Source organism: Elaeis guineensis, chromosome 6, assembly GCF_000442705.2.
Source record: "Elaeis guineensis isolate ETL-2024a chromosome 6, EG11, whole genome shotgun sequence".
Taxonomy (NCBI): Eukaryota; Viridiplantae; Streptophyta; class Magnoliopsida; order Arecales; family Arecaceae; genus Elaeis; species Elaeis guineensis.
Genome location: NC_025998.2, coordinates 128,142,141 through 128,162,525, shown reverse-complemented (window position 1 = coordinate 128,162,525; position 20,385 = coordinate 128,142,141). Strand labels below are relative to the sequence as shown.

The 20,385-nt window shown below is 38.1% G+C and overlaps 1 protein-coding gene across 1 annotated transcript; it reads right to left on the bottom strand.

Annotated features, from left to right (window-relative positions):
* Positions 1–17,721: 17,721 nt before the first annotated feature.
* Positions 17,722–20,161, bottom strand: LOC105046614 (cytochrome P450 78A5). The gene is made up of 2 exons (XM_010925254.4): positions 19,130–20,161; positions 17,722–18,552 (listed from the first exon to the last, which is right to left on the bottom strand). Exons 1-2 carry the CDS (start codon positions 20,051–20,053, stop codon positions 17,956–17,958), a joined length of 1,521 nt encoding a protein of 506 aa, XP_010923556.1. The 5' UTR covers positions 20,054–20,161; the 3' UTR covers positions 17,722–17,955.
* Between the last annotated feature and the right edge of the window lie 224 nt (positions 20,162–20,385).

The following is a 20,385-nucleotide window of genomic DNA, read 5'->3' as shown; positions in this document are numbered from 1 at the left end:
TCTGTAGCTTGCACACCTTAGACTCATCTGTGGATGTGAACCCTTCAGGTTGTATCATATACACCTCTTCGTCTAGCTCTCCGTTTAGGAAAGCTGTCTTCACATCCATCTGCCAGATTTCATAGTCCAGATGGGCAGCTATCGCAAGCATAATCCGAATGGATTTGAGCATTGCCACAGGAGAAAACGTCTCGTCATAGTCTATACCATAACGTTAACGATATCCCTTGGCAACCAGATGGGCTTTATAGGTCTCCACCTTTCCGTCTGCGCCCCTCTTCTTTTGAAGATCCACTTACACCCTATGGGTTTTACTCCTTCGGGTGGGTCAACCAATGTCCACACATCGTTGACCTTCATAGACTCCATTTCGGATTTCATGGCCTCTAGCCATTTCTCAGAGTCAGGTCTCTGCATTGCATCCATGTAGGTGATCGGATCCTCATCGTTTTCATCAAGTTCGATAGGATCACCATCCTGGATCAAGAAACCATAGTATCTGTCCGGTTGATGTGGTACTCTACCAGACCGCCTTAAGGGTGCATAATCAATGGGCTCCGGATCTGATCTAATCAAATCCGGTTCAGGTTCAGTAACATGTGTCAGTTTTTTCACCTGTCGAACTTCGTCAAGTTCGACTTTAGAGGCAACAGTTCCTTCACTAAGGAACTCCTTTTCTAAAAAGATTGCCTTAAGACTGACAAACACCTTTTGCTCATCAGCAAGGTAGAAATAATACCCTTCGGTCTCTTTTGGGTACCCTATAAAATTACACTTGTCAAACCTAGGTCCAAGCTTGTCTGTAATTAAACGTTTAACATAAGCCGGACACCCCCAAACCCTAAGGTGCGAGAGTACTGGCTTACGTCCTATCCATATCTCATATGGCGTTTTGGCTACAGACTTACTCGAAACTCTATTTAGAAGGTAACAAGCCGATTCGAGCGCATATCCCCAAAGGGAGATTGGCAGACCAGCAAACCCCATCATGGATCGAATCATGTCTAACAGGGTCCGATTCCTCCTTTCAGACACACCATTATGCTGTGGTGTTCCAGGAGGAGTCCACTGAGAGAGAATCCCATTCTCCCCTAGATACGTCAGAAACTCATTGGAAAGGTATTCACCTCCTCGATCAGATCGAAGAGTTTTAATACACTTTCCAGTTTGTTTTTCTACCTCATTTCAGAATAGTTTGAACATTTCAAATGATTCCGACTTATGCTTCATTAAATAGACATACCCATACCTAGATAGGTCGTCTGTGAAGGTTATGAAGTAGAAAAATCCACCTCTTGCACTTGAGCTCATGGGTCCACATACATCAGAATGTCCCAGACCTAAGAGTTCACTGGCCCGCTCACCTTTTCCAGTAAAAGGTGACTTGGTCATCTTTCCAAGAAGACCGGACTCACAGGTTGGAAGTGATTCACAATCACTAACTTCAAGAATTCCTTCTTGAGCCAACCTGTTTATCCTGTTCTTATTGATATGACCTAGCCTACAGTGCCAAAGGTAGACTTCTGACACATTATCTATTCTAGAGCGTTTACCGAATTTTTGAACCACATTAACAGGCTGTGATAGTAAGTAAATTCCATTATTTAATTATCCAACAAATATTGTAACACCATTCAAAATGATATTACAAATATTTCTTTTTATTAAAAAATCATAACCATACATGGCCAAAAGGCCTACAGAAATAATATTTAATAAAAAACTTGGACAATAGTGACATTCACTCAGAATTACATTACGAGAATTGATTACAAGACTCATGATTCCTAAAGCTAGAACTGGAACTTTGCTTCCATCTCCAACATTCAGGAACCTCTCGCCTTCATCAAATCTCCTACTGACCTGCAGACCCTGCATCGAATTACAAATATGATAAGGACTTCCGGTATCCAATACCCAGGCAGTAGTATCACAAATCGAAAAGTTGCAAGGAGTTATCATATAATTACCTTGCTTCTTCTTTGGCCTGTTCGGGTCCAGGGAGGCAATGTATTGAGGACAGTTCCTCTTCCAATGCCCGTGCTTCTTGCAAAAGAAGCACTCCACCTGGCTCTGGTCATGCTTGCGCTTCTTGGTCTGACCCCGTGCTACTGTCCCAGCATGAGATTGCACCTTCTTATTTTTCTTCTTCTTGTTCTTCTTCCCCTTCCCAAAGGGTTGACGACGAGAAGAAGACCCTCCCACTACATTCACCGACTCCTTATGGAGTTGGTGATCCTTCTCAAAGTTCTGCAGCAACCCCAACAATCCGTGGTAGTTTACTGCAGGCTTTGTCATTCGAAAATGAGTAAGGAATGGGAGGAAGGATTTGGGCAAGGAATTAAGGATCGCATCCTTACCGAGCTGCTCGTGCAGAGGAAAGCCCAATTTGCTTAGGCGCTCAATCATCTCGATCATATACAGTACATGATCAGTGACTGAGGCCCCATCCCTCATCTGAGCATTGAAAATAGCACAACTAGTTTTGTGCCTTTCAACGTCGTCAGGCGTGCCAAAGGAGTCGTTCAACATTTGAAGCATCTCCTGTGGCTGGGCGTTCTCAAACCTTCGGCTGAACTCGTCATTCATTGCTGCCAGCATAATACATCGAACGGTGGTGTGGTCATTGAGCCACTTCAAGTAAGTGTCTCGGATCGCTTTACTAGCGTTCGGAGCTGGCTCCTCAGGTGCTGGATCCGTTACTACATAAAGGATCCGTTCATGCTCAAGGACGATTTTCAATTTTCGATACCAGCTATCGCAATTGGGTCCCATGAGCTTGTCATTATCTAATAATGACCGGAGCGACAGGGTAGTGGCCATAGCTGCTTAGAGGAAAACGAGACCTCTATTAGTACATAAATTAATACTAAAGACTTGGACTTTAGTCTAAAGTTTTTCTCAATATTTTTACGAACTGGTAGCCTCATCCTCCAATTCGAAGAATTACTTTAATTCCTTAATGGGTACTAGAATCCACACAGACTACACACGAGCCCAACTTTGGTTGGTCAACCCATGTGCATCTATGGGTAGGTTCTTAACCAGTTGTTTCTCTAAACAACTTCTAGTAATTTATTTTGCCCCAGAACCTAATCAGTAGGCTTTGGCCTCCACTGAAAAGATCTGGTTAGGTCCAACCATTAACATGACTTAATTTAGTGAATCGGACCAATAAATGATCAGGCCCGACTTTGGTCGGCCAACCTAACCACCATCAGAAAGACTCAATCAAATTATCATATTATGAATAATAATTTCATTAGCCAATGAGCACCAGGCCTTTGGGCCTCCAATGATCATTGAACTAATGGACTCATTATCATTCACTTAATGGGAGGCTATGACTTAGTTATCATTATAACTTAATCATTTTAGGGACCTAATAATTTTGAGAATTTTATTAAAGAATAGTAGAGAAGAAATCATCCAGCCAATTTCAATCCTCCCACTGACTTCACCAAGTCAGATTAAAAAAGATTTAATTAAAGCTGGCATTAGGAGCACCTAAATCAGTCATACTGATTTACCTAATGACATGAGTGAGCTCTAATCACCAAGTGATCTAATCAAAATCTAACTTACCAGATTGGCCAGGTAAGTGAGATCAGTGGTGGGGATTTGCCATTAACTCGTCAATGATCGAATCAATGCGAGTAGCTCCCGCTTAAGAACCACTGGTCAAAACTGTCGAACTTACCTTAGACACCAACCGGTTCATTAGTTTTAATTTTGATCAACTTAGTAAATAGAGCTCCACCGCGTAGCCATGAATTAAGTCCATCTTGGTCTAGTTAAAGACATGGACCCATTCAACTACAACTATTGAAGTTGAGTCTAGAGTATCCTTGACCTAATCTAATTCAACTTTTGATTAGATTTGACCAATTACTCCAATTAGTCCATTTTTTTAAACTAACCATAGGTCTAACCCAATTATGGACCTAATTCATCTAACCCATTGACCCAAAAGTTTATGCAATTGTCTTAGGTCTTAATTCACAATTCTAGACCTACTAGACAACACTTAATTCTTTTAATTAAGTACTTGGGCTGATGGGTCAGGGTTTGGCATTTCGAAAATAATTTTCAAATTTGAAAGATTTTATTTTCTGTTCACCAAATGTGTTAACTCATTTCACAAATGGGTCAGCACATTTCATAAACAGCAATTCTATTGCTCATTTTATAACAGAAAATAACTCAAAATAAATCATAAATTTTCTTTTAGATCTAATCTAACACATTCATGATAAATTTCTTAATTAAGTCCTTTCGCTGCTTCATCGGCATGGGATATAATTGCATCGGCACCCCTACCGCCATAGGAGACCCCATCGAATGGGAAGAGAGGGCCTTTAAACCCTACTTTTCTCCTATGATCGGACGGCCATGGCAACCAACCCAATTAGATTACTTGCTACTTGGATCATGTATATCTAAATATACAAATTTCAAAATTTAAATTTTGAATTTCAAATTTCAAATTTCAAATTTTAAATTTCAAATTTGAGATTTCAACCAAATTTCAAATTTTGAATTTTCAATCTTTGAATTTTAAATTTTGAATTTTGAATTTTAAATTTTAAATTTTGAATTTCAAATTTTAAATTTCAAATTTGAGATTTCAACCAAATTTCAAATTTTAAATTTTGAATTTTGAATTTCAAATTTTAAATTTCGAATTTCAAATTTCAAATTTCAAATTTGAGATTTCAACCAAATTTCAAATTTCAAATTTTGAATTTCAAATTTGAAACTTCTAACAAATTTTAAATTTCAAATCTTTTTGAATTTCGAATTTCAAATTTTGAATTTCAAATTTAAACTTATAGATTACACCTTAATCTACGCATGCATATGTATATCATATTCTAGAACCTGCTCTGATACCAATTGAAGCGAAAATTTAGTGCAGGGGCAAAATGGTAATTTTAAAATTTTTTCAAAATTACTATTTTACAGTGAAATTATTAATTAATCTCATTAATTAATACTAATTAACCCTACACTAGGATCTAAATATGATACAACAGCATGCATTTAAATTTGAAATTCAAATTTGAATCAGAAACGTTTTACAGTACTGTGTTCAGAACACATCACCTTTTGCGGGTAGTCGATCACCGCAATCTGATCACCGTCGGAGGGCTCTGATCGTCACATCGCAGCCATCCAACTGTCTGACCTCTGCGGATCGTCCACACGAAGCTCCCGTCTGATCAGCTCCTCACGAATGCTAGTTCGTGATTTCACCCTTTTGATGGCAGATGTTGATCGAACTCCTTCGATCGATATGTGCCGACTTCTCGGATGCTCTGGATCGTCTGCATAGTTACTTGAGAGGCTGATGGATCTCTCTCTAAAATTTGGTGGACTCACAACACTCGTGGCACACCAATCTCACTTCCCGAACCCTAGGTAGAAACCCTAGGGTACACACCAAAAACCCTGCGCCCAATTTTCTCTCTTTTCTTTCTTTTTCTCTCGGAAGGTTTTGGACCTTCACCTTGCGCAGAAGCCTTCCTCACACCCCAAAGTTTCTCTCCTAATTTTTTTACGCACGTCCCACCTTTCTCCTCTTTTTAAAACAACGTCAAACGTGTCTTATCCGCGTGAGAGGATAAAGACAAGAGGTTACACATTTGAATTCAAATCAAATTTGAATTCAAACGAAAACCAACTTATCCCTATCCTTTTGGGCGTGAGAAGAGAAGGGGCGTGGTTCTTTGTGCGTGAAAAAGTTTCATGAGAAACCTTTTCTCGTGTAAGTAATGTGGCGCACAAAATGGATAAGGATGAAAGGGCAAGTGATAAGTTATCCATTCAAATTCAAACATGCTTTGAATTTGAATGGCTAACTAATTAATTTATCCATCCATATGGCACACAAATGAGGACGTGGGGAAGAGTTTTACGTGAGAAAAATTTCACGAGAAGTTTCTTCTCGTGAATTCAAATGGGTGCAAGGAAGTTGGGTGACGCAGGGAATTTAAAACAAGGTGGTTTGATTCAAATTGAGCCAACCTAGTTTAAAATAGGTTGAGCACAATTAGACCAAATTAAACCCAACATAATTAGGCTTAATTAGGCTTAATAAAATCCTAATCAAATCAAGAATTAACTAAACCTAACCCCTGATCAAATCAGGGACTAAACCACCTTAGCGATTAGGTCAACATTTAACCTAATCGGGTCAATCCAAACTGAATCCAATTCAATTGGACTTGATCAAAAAATAATTACTCAATCAAATTGAGTTAATTAGTGATTAAATCACTAATTAAACCTCTCATAAATATTGAGTCCAAATCTGATGGACAATCAGGCATCAGAGACCATCGATATGAAATCCTGATCAAAGAGTTCAAATTTCAAATTCAAAATTTGAAATTCAAAATTTTGACCCTGATATCCAAAATATGTGGAACTCATGATTAGAGAATCCTAATTCTCAATCATAGAGTCCCAGATAGATAAGACTCATAATCAGCCATCAGATCAGAAAGGAACCTCTAATGTGTGTGACCCCGCAGGTTCGAACCTAAGCCGGTAGCACAGGAACCAATTTCTGTACTAATCGAAGTGACCATCTAGCAATGGTACCCGACGATCGGATAGGTCGAATAATCGCAATCGCAACATTCAGAACCTACGTGAATATGGTTACCGTATAATTCATCCCTTTTGACCCCTGTGTTTAGGATGACTCAGAGTTAAACTGTCAACCCTGATGATATCATCCGAATCGTGCTCAACTCAATTAGTCCTGTGACTCCTCACTAGGACTACCCTGGCCAAGGTTTTGCTAAATTGAAACACGACTGTACACAGCTCCTAAACTGGAGTGGTCAATCCCATCTTGACACACGTACCGACAAGTCAAGTACTTGACTACACCCAGCAACCTTCCGTCACTGAATTAGAAATTCAGGTAGTCCAGTGCCTAAGTGCAGTGAGTTGCTTGCAAGTCACCGTGGCGGTCTCAGGTCGGAGGGACATTTATACCCATATCCCATCGGAGCAAATCTTGACAGCAGAAATAGCTCCGGAGTTGGTCACGTTCAGTGCAGATGTACCATTACATCTCACCTGTATGCCATACCAGTGTCTCCACACTCTTTGGTTATGAGGACAACCAACCCATATGGCACACAACGACCTATGCTCGATAAATATTGTCGTCCTTGGTAACAACGTATCATTTGGTCGCGAACATGTTTAAGGACTAAACGACAAATCCTCCTTTGTCGAGTCTAAATAGTCCTAAGGACTTCACCACAACACAGGAGTTCATTAGAAGATGAAACATTTGTGATGAAAAAATACCAAAATAACTTTTATTTATTTATAATTCATGTACTAATACAAAAGGAGCACAACCGTCAACAGGCTGACGATTGGCTTTGGGACACTATTCCCAACGCAGATTTCATCAGGCATTTAAGTAAATAATCATTTATAGAAAATAAGTATATAGAGTTCATCAATTCGAAATCAATTTCAATTATGCAATCATAATTCATGCCAAATTCATTTCTTTTTCGAAAATTCAAGTTTCTTTCGAAATTTTAATTTTTTTCGTTCTTAAATTCTTTTCGTTAACCATGAGCTATGACCACATTTTTCCTGTGGCAGGGTCATAATACCGCGTATCTGCTTGCAGTAGGCTGCGAATCATCTGACAGCCATCTCCTTTGGAACTGCTGGTCTCGTTTGCGGTTTGTCGCTGGTCTCTCTGGTGACATGTCGCTGGTCTCGCTGGTGACATAAACCCTCAGGACAATCAATTGCCAACGTATATGCCCCCATTGGCGGGGTCTTTTGCATAGTCAGGTTGCCAATTCATATTGTTTCTTATATCATAATTCTTCATAAATCATATTTTATATTTTAATTTCGATAGTAAAATATATAATTATATTGTATCGAAATCAATCAATATAATGCATCATGAAATCAATATGTTCAATCATACTTCATCATAACATTTCAAATAAGATACTTTCATAACAAAATACCATTCATCCAATTCATGCATCATTTCACAAATCATGTCAGAAAAATATATTATAATTTGCCGATAAATCTAAAAAAAATGAAACATTACTTACCTCGAACGCATTCCAATAAATCCATATAATTCTATAAATTTTCTTTCAAAAATTCTGTTCGTAGATCATATCACGATATCCCATGATCAAACATCCACAATCCTATACAGAATCAATTTCAATAATTAGAAAGAATACGAATACCATATTTCAACGGTTTAGATTGGGTCCGATCATCTAATTTCATCTAATCAAAATCTAATTAGGACCTAAACGATCCAAAGTTTGACTATCAGATCAAATCGGATTCGAAGTGATAGGACCGAGGTTTCTTCATCGATTTCATAAAATCAAGTGGAGAGAGAAAATCAGAGGAGAGAGAATTCATGAGGTACAATTCGAATTGATCAGGTGACACAATCCAACATTACGATTGGTCCAATATCTCGATTGGTGAAATTAACATGATCAAATCAAGTCATGGCTAGATCGAAATCATGGATGATCAAATCTAAAGAGTCATGGTCTGGTTAAAGTAGGTGCTAGTACGCTATCTGACAACCATGGATCAGGGTTCTTCATTAGAATCAGATCAGGACTATTAAAAGAAATTTCTTCATTCACTAACCTTTTTAGAGAGAGAATCAATCAAGAGAGAGAATATTTTAGAGAGAGAAAACTCATCTTGAATTCTTCAGACAATATGATTCAACAAATTCAATCGATCAGATTACATCATGCTGAAATTATCATGTGGATAATTTAATAAAATTATGAGAAATAAAATCTAAAAATACTTGATCTGATCAAAGTGGATGTCGGTGTACCGTCCGACGATCACAGATCAAAAATTCATCACGAGAATCATTTAAATTCATCATCATTCTTCTCAAAATTCTAGAAATCTTAGGAGAGAGAAATAATCTAGAGGGAGGATTCTAGAGAGAGAAAGTAGAGAGAGAAAGTTCAATTCTAGAGAGAGAAAATACTAGTTCAAGCTGAAGAGAGAGAGGGAAGGGAGAGAAACTCTCTTTCTCATATTTTATTATTTATATCATTATTTATTAATTCACGAAGGAGAGAGGAGAGAAAATCCTATTTATTATTATGATATTATTATTATTATATTTTTCTTCTTCTCTTTTTCTTTTTTTTTTTTCTTTTCTTTTTCTTTTCCTTTTCTTTTCTTTTCCTTCTTTTTCTTTTCTTTTCTTTTCCTTCTTCTTCTTTTCTTCTTCTTTTCCCGTGGGTTTCTTTTGGGCCGAAACAGGAGATCTTTAATCCCCTCATTGGTTGGCCGATCGACTATGCAGTCGGCACGAGGATGGTCGGCGGCCGAAGGGGGCGATCCGGCGGCAAGAGGGGGCCAAACCCGGTGGTCGGCGGTGACCACCGGAGTCGGAATCAAAGAGGAACGGCAAAAAAATGAATGTTACTTTTGCAACAAAATCCGACGACTCCGGTCGGCGAGCATGCACATCGGCACGGGAAGGAAGGGGGAGAAGAATGGAAGGGGAGGAGGCTTACCTCCGACGCCGGCGAGGTTTTTTCGGTGAGCAAATTGGATGGGCACAGGTTGGTCTTCCGCAAAAATTTTCCGGCGATTGCCGCCGATCGGGCTTAGAATCTTCGATGGAAGGAAGAGAGGAGGGATCTCCTCCTTAAATAGGACCGGAAGGAGCTCGTCTCCGACTTCGATTGGGAGCCGGCGAGAGAAGGAAGAAGACTCCCTTCGGGAGTCTTCTCCCCTGTTTTCTCTTTTTTTTTTTTTTTTGTTCGTTTGGGTTTTGGCTGGGATTCTTACGTGGGCCGGGCCGGGCTATCACACCTATGGTTCGGTTTGCTGGCTTTTAAGCTAGTTTATGTCCCAATCCTTCTTGATCAAGGGCAAAACATGCTTCAAATAATCCTGTTTTTGGACATAAGCTCTAGTTAACATTCCTTCTAAGATATTTATGTTTGGTCTTCGAAAGCATTCAAATACTCCCTCTGCCATGTTATCAAGGAAAGGAGCAGAGACCATAACTTGCATCCTACCCTAATCCCACTTCTTGTTGCTTGGGGCATTGGTGTAATTCGAAGTAAGCATTTATTCTTTGATATTTTTGCATATATATATATATATATATATTGGAAAAAATAATTTTACTTATTTAGCATAGTTACTTAACCCTCTTGTCCCCTGAGGAATTTTATATATACATTCTCCAAGGTACTTTCTTTATTATTTCTGTTAAAAAATGAAAGCTGCTTGTACACCATTGACATCAAATTTCAAAATATACACCTTGAAAATTCTAAAGATTGTATCATGGTAGGCAACATAGTTTATTGGTGAGTTGGATTATTTGTTAGCAGGACAAACTAGGCTTATGATGACAAAATTATCACATCACGGTATAAGTGGTTACATGCAAATTTCTGCCTATTGAAATGATATGTTTTTATATTTTACTTTTTGAAAGATAATTAAATAAATAAGCACCGGTTTAATGGCGCATACAACCATCCCTTTTTTTGCTCTTGTGGGTGGTGGTAACCCTCAAACCAAGATTGGTTGGGGTGAGCTTACTGTTGAGCAACAAAATCAAGTTTTTGGGCCCTAGGCTGGATATGATTTGGGCTCTTTCAGTTCCTTTGATAGAGATAGACAATTGAAACATCTCTATTTTGACCTGATTACTTGGATTCCCGGTGGAAACTCTTGGTTCTCTATGTCAAATGAGTTATCCAGGTTCATTTGATTCTTAAGGCAAGTATATTGCAATCCCAATGTTAAAGTTATGTTTTGAAGGATTATGGCAAGTTAAGTCTGCTTTATGGAAGGCTGAGCCCATTGAATTAGTGGGCTGGCGCCTAGGTTGGTGAAAATTGAAATCAATCATAAAAATGGTGAAGGCAAAGGAAGAAGTATAGATCAATGATCCACACTTTCTTTTCTTTTTCCTACCCTTTTTTTTTTTTTTTTGAGTCCGACTGCTAATTTGAAAATTTCAGTGGACTCTGTTGATATTTTATTAACTCATTGTAATGTCACTAAGATTGTCCACTATATATTTAGACAATGCTCCAATTTTGAACTATGTAAAAACTACTTTAGAAATGTTGAAGAAACATCAATTTAGTCATGATTGTCGATAAATCAAAATGAATATATAGAATCATTCGAGGGTCTTTTCTATCTAATGTAGCCTTATTTCATTTTTGCGTTTGTTCTATTGTAAAATAGATAAAAGAGTTCCTACTTTGGCATTGAAAGGCAGCAGAGTTGAAGATCTTTTTTTGTTATTTTTGGTAGAACAAAATTGAAGCTTTTGATGTTCATAATTGAGCATAATTTATATTTCATTGCGCTCACTACTAGACCTCCCGACATTTTCTTTTTTAGTATATATTTCGAATTCTTAATGGTATTTGAAGTAGATACTTGATCCCCCCTAATTTTGTACATTTAGCACCAAGTTTTATTTTTCTATAGCACAGCCCAATGACTCCAAGAGGTAATATAATTCTTGTTATAATCTGTATCATATAAATATTGCTTTTATGATGCTCCTATTTATAGAGAAAGATCTCATGCATTGCTACAATGTCAAAAATAAATCTATAGATAAATAATGTTAGTGATTTACATTTAGGGCCTGTTATTTCGAGGATAAAAAATTTATCCAAAAATCTATATTTTTCGAAATAAATATTTTTCAAATAATATTTAGATAGAAAATAATTTATCCATATTCTTTTATATATTGAAAATTGACTTGAGAATCTATTATCTATGTTCCTTTACATTACTAGTTTCCTAAATAAGTTGCTAAGATCTATTCATATTTTTCATTATATAGATATTATTATATATAGTATAATATAATATAATAATATAGTACATGATAATATATTATAATATTATAATATATTATATTAATATCTTATATTAATATAATATAATCTATTATATAATATTATTAGACAAATATTATAATATATTATTATATGATAATATATTATATTATTATACTATTATATATTATTATAATATATTATGATATATTATATGATATTATGTTAATATCTTGTATTAATATAATATAATATATTTTTATATATAATAATATATTATATTATTATTATTATAGTATTATATTATTATAATATATTATAATAATTTAGTTATATTATTATTATAAGGTTAAGGGTATACTATAAATGAATAGAAAAATTTAGTTTCTCGATTGATGGAAAAATAATTTAGACACCTTCTAGGTTGATATGATTTTTTTTTATTTCATGGATAAATATTACTCATGGGAAAATAACTTATCCATTTTGAAAAATATGAAAACATGGATAGATTGATAAATGAAAAAGTTGATTAACTTTTTCATAATATCTATCCATAAAAAAATAGGCTCTTAGTATAAAGAATTTACTATTATGATTTATATATAATTTAACCAATGTATTGTAATTCTTTCATTGTCTTCGGTATTCCATGTTATTGTGGTCCATCCACCACTTTTCTGGATGCCATTTGTTGATCATGCTGTTTAATCTTTAGACATTGCATGGTGATGGATGCTCCTCCTAACTTCAAGCTATCTGCTCCTAAATTCCCTCCAAATTGATGTCAGCCGCGATACTAAAACCTCGATTTTCTTATTTTTATTTGAGCTTAAGTATTAAAACTCTTTCCAAGGTTCCAATATCCTAATTTCTTGGAGGGCTTCTAGTTGTTCTCTTAATATTATAATAAATGCCTTAATTCAAGCATCAATAGTTGCCTCATGGCAATGACTAATAGGAAGGACAAAGACATAGCAACATAGAATCTTCTTATGATAAGGATGTTTCGATTGATCCTTTTATTTATTTTTTAAAATCCAATCATAGGATTAACATCCAGGAATGTCAGCTGAAAGGAAACAAATTATTCTTTCTTACTAAAAGCAGATTACATATGGCTTGAGTCATCTTCTAGTGCCTGTTGCTTTGCTCTGGATAGGGTGACCTCCATTGATTCTCTATATCCACAAATCCAACAATAGAAGTATGACGGTCGGCATCTCTATTCCCTCTTTTACCGACATGTTCATGTGTTGGAATCTTGAATTATTCTTCGCAAGTAACGAGATGGACCAAAAGAATGGAGGATTTTCCAATGTTGGTGCATGCATCTTTTGAGTGTCTAGATTGCTAACCACCTTGAAGCCATCCTCAATGCTGAGATTGTGACTTGCACCATGTCCCTTAGCAAGTGGTGCACCTTCCTATGAATTGTTCATGTAGTAAATGCTTTCAATACCCAAGACATTTGGAGAAAGCAACCTTTAGATTTCCAATTGCAAGTTTACTGCAAAATCATGACACTGTGATGTGAAGATATAACTAGTATTGGATTACAGCTCAACAATTACACTTGCCTTTTTGGATAGCCCATATCTGAAAATTATGCCCCAGGAGATGCAATGAATAGTATATCCTATCACTATCTTAAGGATCTCTCAAGCATTGGATAAATCTACAATTTGATCAAGACATGATTAGAGATATTATCAAAGGCAATGGCTCTTTCAAGAGGTGTCGACTTCAGCTAGACAACCCTAATAATGTCATGTCTTTTTGGTATTGATAGTATAGCATATTTATTTAATGGAGGCACATATAAAGAAGAAACTGACAGAAAATATACGATAGACTATTCAATTTTATATTTTTTTTGATAAATCAGATAAATTAAACCATTCAAATATAAATACATCTATGGGAATTAAAAAAGTAAAATGTTAAAAGATTGAACCAGGAGATCTATTGTCGAGTTCCATAATATGATTCTAAGATAGTGGGCCATATACGTAGCTATCCAATCCGCTGCACTGTAATTAGCTTTTCTCTCTCTCTCTCTCTCTATATATATATATATATATATATATATATATATATATATGATACCTCAAGAGGGAGTAATATGTGCATGATTCATGTATTTTCTAGCAAATTTGGTGCTTCATGCATGCATGCATGTAATAGTGTGTATATTAAGGTAAGAAAATTAAGCAACAAAATGGACATCAGTCTTGGGACTAGTGAGTTGGACTCTAACAAATTACTATCTAGCAAATTGCTAACCTGACTCATGCTTGGTGTTGATATCCAACATATTTCTATTTAAGGATCTTGTACATATATGGGAACATATTAGGAAATAGGTTGATGGATGCGATGCAAATATAATATAACTCATGGTACTGCTCCCTCAAAAAAGCCTCATGGTACTCCTAATACTGGATTTGCTACCCACTGTACAACCCATGGATTCATATGATGATGAAATCATGATAGAAGATTATAAAACCCATTACTCTAATGAATGCTATGCAATGAACTTGGCCACTAGTCCCAACCGTTCATGCAACTTGGAACTAAAAAAGATTGCGATGTTTAGGAAAAGAGAATAGCTTATTACCTTCCTATGAATTGTTCATGTAGTAAATGCTTTCAAGACCCAAAACATTTAGAGAAAGCAACCTTTAGATTTTCAATTGCAAGTTTACTGCAAAATCATGACACTGTGATGTGAAGATATAACTAGTATTGGATTACAGCTCAACAATTACACTTGCCTTTTTGGATAGCCCATATCTGAAAATTATGCCCCACGAGATGCAATGAATAGTATATCCTATCACTATCTTAAGGATCTCTCCAGCATTGGATAAATCTACAATTTGATCAAGACATGATTAGAGACATTATCAAAGACAATGGCTCTTTCAAGAGATGTCGACTTCAGCTAGACAACCCTAATAATGCTATGTCTTTTTGGTATTGATAGTATAGCATATTTATTTAATGGAGGCACATATAAAGAAGAAACTAGCAGAAAATATACGATAGACTATCTAATTTTGTATTTTTTTTTGATAAATCAGATAAATTAAACCATTCAAGTATAAATACATCTATGGGAATTAAAAAAGTAAAATGTTAAAAGATTGGACTGGGAGATCTATTGTAGAGTTCCATAATATGGTTCTAAGATAGTGGGCCATATACATAGCTATCCAATCCGCTGCACTGTAATTAGCTTCTCTCTCTCTCTCTCTCTCTCTCTATATATATATATATATATATATATATATGATACCTCAAGAGGGAGTAATATGTGCATGATTCACGTATTTTCTAGCAAATTTGGTGCTTCATGCATGCATGCATGTAATAGTGTGTATATTAAGGTAAGAAAATTAAGCAACAAAATGGATATCAGTTTTGGGACTAGTGAGTTGGACTCTAACAAATTACTATCTAGCAAATTGCTAACCTGACTCATGCTTGGTGTTGATCTCCAACATATTTCTATTTAAGGATCTTGTGCATATATAGGAACATATTAGGAAATAGGTTGATGGATGCGATGCAAATATAATATAACTCATGGTACTGCTCCCTCAAAAAAGCCTCATGGTACTCCTAATACTGGATTTGCTACCCACTGTACAACCCATGGATTCATATGATGATGAAATCATGATAGAAGATTATAAAACCCATTACTCTAATGAATGCTATGCAATGAACTTGGCCACTAGTCCCAACCGTTCATGCAACTTGGAACTAAAAAAGATTGCGATGTTTAGGAAAAGAGAATAGCTTATTACCTTCAACGTAGTGTGATGATTAATGAAGCATGACCGGATTCGAAATCAATTTAAAACCTGCTTAAATTGAAGCCAGAAAGATTCGGAATGTCCAAAGAAATGACTCTTTCCAAGTGGACCATTTTGTCAGTGATGATTTCCTCATTAGCTTCAGTGTTGCTGAAAGGTGCCCCACATCCCTCTTGTTATAAGCTTAGCCAGGAAATAGACTTTAGATCAAACCTACCACCTGTGCTATATTAATTAAAGACAAAACTAGGTTTTGATTCCTCGTATGCCATCTCTGATGCCTGCTAAGTTCAAGTTGCATCACACATGCTATATGCTGGTGGTCAGGAAATGCATTCTATGGGCCTCATACCATGGTTCAGACAAGCCATATAAGCTCAAATGGTAGCTTGATTGTGACAATTATAACCATTTAGTGCCTAAGGTAGCATCTTAGATTACTCAACACTTCAACTACCATGCGCATGCTTCAAAGCATCATCATGAACATGACGTGGAACTAGTGCTAAGGCTATGTGCCATCAACTAGGCTCCTAATTCTCTCCTTGTTCATTGCTGACCCCTTAGAAGATTTAATATAAGAGTGGAGCTAAATGTAATATTGACAGAGAATTCAATTGGTGGTCAAGGGAATATGATCTCCTTTACCAGGACTGACTTCCATGTCTTTCCCACACATGCACTGGTCAAAAACAGTACAGATTCTCTTAATAAAACATGGGTGAAAGCACTTAATTAATATTTCCTCCATCTTCAATCAAAAAAAAAAAAAAAAAAGACAGTACAGATTCTCTAGATCTAATGTTGATCATACAAAGATCTGTACAGATGCTGATAGAGGAAGTCGGAATAAGTAGAGATAGGGTTATAAAGCAAAGGGGAAATGAGTGGCTATTTGGATTGGTTTGTTGGGCCTGCAGGATAGCTTGGAGATTCGAATCTCAAGTAGATATTCTTCTTTTCCATTGGGAGAAAAGGAAACAAGCTTTCCAGGGCCTCTAAATATTCCATGGGAGATTTGGGTACCAGAAAAAGATGAATCTAGGAATCATATCAACTGGTGTGGGCTCTTTGATATTCTCTTTAAGTTGATGGTGTCGTACTGTGAAGTGCAAATCAAAGAAACACTGGTGTCATTAGACAGTAGACTAATAGCTGGATAACGACCCACAACCCATGCTTTGGATCTAATTTTATTATGTGGAGACATGTTTTTTATAAAGCAGGGTCAGGAAAAGGAAAGGCATATGAGAAAGAAGAGCATAAAATCATCAGAGTTGGATCAGAATTTTAGATGTCCATCAGATATGAGGACATTGTTTTCATGCTTTGGCAATTCCAAGGGATGACAGATGACTGATGATTCCAACTTTGATTAAGATTTTCCAAGATCTAGCTATAGGTATTTAGAGACATGTTAAATTCTCAAAAAACAAAATCTTTGTCCATGTAAGCGCAGAGAATTCGGTTCTTTTTTCAGTTATATTAAAATAAGAAAACGCCATCAGCCCATGCGAAGAATTATTGGAAATTAAAATATCATGAATACAGGCTCAACATATTTAATGAGCTAAACACTAACTTTCCCACTTACATTGCATTGCAGCAGAAATTATCAGTAGCCATTTTTATAAATCATAGGCACCAGCTGCGACCTTTAAAAGTCCAAGGGAATCGAATTATTAGTACCAACAACCCATGGGTAATCTTTTTTTTTTTAAGGGAGAGAGAGATAGATTTATCTGGCCTTCCATGAATATTTAGTTCCATTCAAAGAACAAATGAGATCATACCACTTATTTTGCGCCATCAAATTAAGTGATGCATCATCGCCTGTTTATGTTAACCATCAGCTCTAGTAGAACCATGGAGAAATTCATCATTCCATGTGTTAAACTTGAGAGATGTTAAACGTGACATGACGACCTATTAATTTGCATCATCATGTTGCGATCTGATCAAGGTGCATGCAAGCAAACATAAATTTATCATTCCATGTGTTCAAGTCAAAACGATGTATACATTGCATGGCAACCTGTTTACATAATATAAGCACCAAAAGACCACATTACACCCTGCAACCAAACTTAAAAACCTATATGCACATAAAACTTAGAATACTAAAGCAAGCATCCAGAGTACATAAACCCAGGTAGCAAACAAACTACAAGATTACAAAACTTTGGAGATGGATGACAGGATCGGCATATCTCCACATCCCCACACTGGATCGATCACCTTGGAAGGGCCCTACAGACCAAAGGGTTCTTCATCTCAAGGGACATGTTCAAGCACTCAGACAGGTCTACCCCACCATCAGATGCCACCCATTGGAAGCTCTGAAGGAGCTGAGCCAGCCAGAGATGGACGGTGGCCAAGCCCAGGGCTTTCCCAGGGCAGACCCGCCTCCCGGAGCCAAAGGGCGCCAGCCTCAGGTCAGAACCCAGGATGCTCACATCCTCTGACATGAAGCGCTCCGGCTTGAACTCGTTGGGGTTGGCCCAGATGGCTTCGTCGTGGGTTATCGCCCACATGTTCACCATGGCTGTGGTCCCTGCAGGAATGAAGTGATTCCCGATGTGAACGTCATGGATGGCGAGGCGAGCCCAGGAGAGGAGTGGGCCAGGGGGGTGCATCCGGAGAGATTCTTTCACCATAGATTGGAGGTAAGGAAGGTGGGGAATGTCAGAGTCCGAGACAAGGCGCGAGTTTCCTGTTATAGCATCGATCTCGGACTGGACCTTGGACTGGATTTCTGGGTGCAGCACCATTCTGGCCATGATCCATTCCAGGAGGATGGCCACCGTATCGGTTCCTCTAAATATCATTTCCTGACACAAAGCCATGCAAGGTTGGCTGTTAATTCACATTCATCAACAGTTGTTGGCACTAAAGATCAGCAAGCCATCAACTCAATATGATTGAGCTGTGTATCAATAGCTCTCACTAAAAGATAAAAGCAAAAGATTATATTGGGAAACTACCAAAGGAGGGTATCGTAAGAAAATAACATCTAGAATCCAACAAACCAGTGGCTGCTGTTGCTGCAGTATAACAAATCACAAACTGATAGACCACCTACTTTTAGGAAAAAAGGCATTAACATGCTCATCAAATGAGGAATATAGCTTGAAGGTGTCGACATCTCAATTTGAAATAGCATGATTATTGGTCATTACAGGTCATACTAGATAGGATGAAGGGTTGTAACTCATCCATATACGGAAGGAGAAGGGCAGCTTCACAACTTTTAAGCACATATCCAAATCTAACCAATACAAAAGGAAAAAAATATATCCATATATAGCAAACTACTACCCAACCAAAAATATCACAATAACAAACCAAAAATAAGAATAAAATCAAGAGGAAATAAGGATGAAGGGCATGGGGAGAAGAAGAGCATACCCAGAGAACAGCAACCATATCAGAGTCAGAGAGCCTCTCCTCCTTCTCCAAATCCAGCAGCACATCCACAAAGTCACCAGCCCCATCCAGACCACCTCCATCAATCCTCTTCCTTCTGTGCTCCTCTATGATCTTTCCCACAAGCACATTAACTCTTCCAGCCAATCTACGGCACCTCTTTCTCACTCCTTGGAGATCCAACCACCCCAACAAGGGGAAGTGGTCGCTCCAGTTGAACATCCCAAGAAGCTCGTATCCTTCTTTCACCAACGCTTCCAATTCCAGCCCTTCCCCCTTCGCAAAATCGAATCTTTTTCCGAAGACACTCATCATAACGTTGTTTAGAGACCCGAAATGAAGCACCCGCTTCAGTTCCACCGCTCCATCGGTCCCCATCAGAGCTCTTATATCCCCCACCATCTGCTCGCCGATCGCCCAGCGGTGCTCGCCGAAGGCGGCGATTCTCCGGGGGCTAAACAAATGGGTGGCGGAGATTCTCCTCAGATTCCTCCAGTACTCGCCGAAGGGCGCGAAGCCCATGGCGCGGTGGAAGAGCAGCTCGTAGGCGGACTCCTTGATCGGCCGGTCGGCGAAGGCCGAGCTGTTGAGTATCTCCCTGGCGGTGTCGGGGTGGCTCGACACGATGAAGCGGGTTAAGCCGACGGAGAAGGCCATCAGGCGAGTAGCTCCGATGGAGCGGGCGAGGCCAGCGAGGGCCCGATGGGCGGCGGTGCCGGCAAGGGCCAGGACTACTCCCGGCGGTCCGGGGATCGAGCGAGGTGCCTTGGAGAGAGCCCAAGCGAGCCCTCCGGGGCTGAGCCAGACGGCGGCGAGCGCGACGATGGCGAAGGCAATGACCGGAGAGAACACGGTTTTCGGGACGAAGAAGAGGAGAAAAGCTGTTTCGAGATCGAAAGATGTCATTTTGAAGCGGTGGAGAGGAATGGAAACAGAGGAAGCAAGAAAGGAAGTGGACTTCCGGGGAGTCCGAAGTAGTATTCCACGGAGAGGGGGGGGGGAGGACGAGGGAAAGAAGAGCGTGAGGAGGCGGTTAAATAGACGAGAGGGGTTTAAAATTTAACTAGGCTTAATTTCCTATCGTTATATTTTAACCCTGGTTAAAGGGGGTCAAAAAGATTGTGATTTTTCACAACTCCGCCACGATTTTACGGATTTGCCGCTGTCCACAGGCAGCCGGCATCTGATGACGAGATCGCCACCGGTGAGCAGTAGGTTGTCTTGTTTCCGTACGGGGG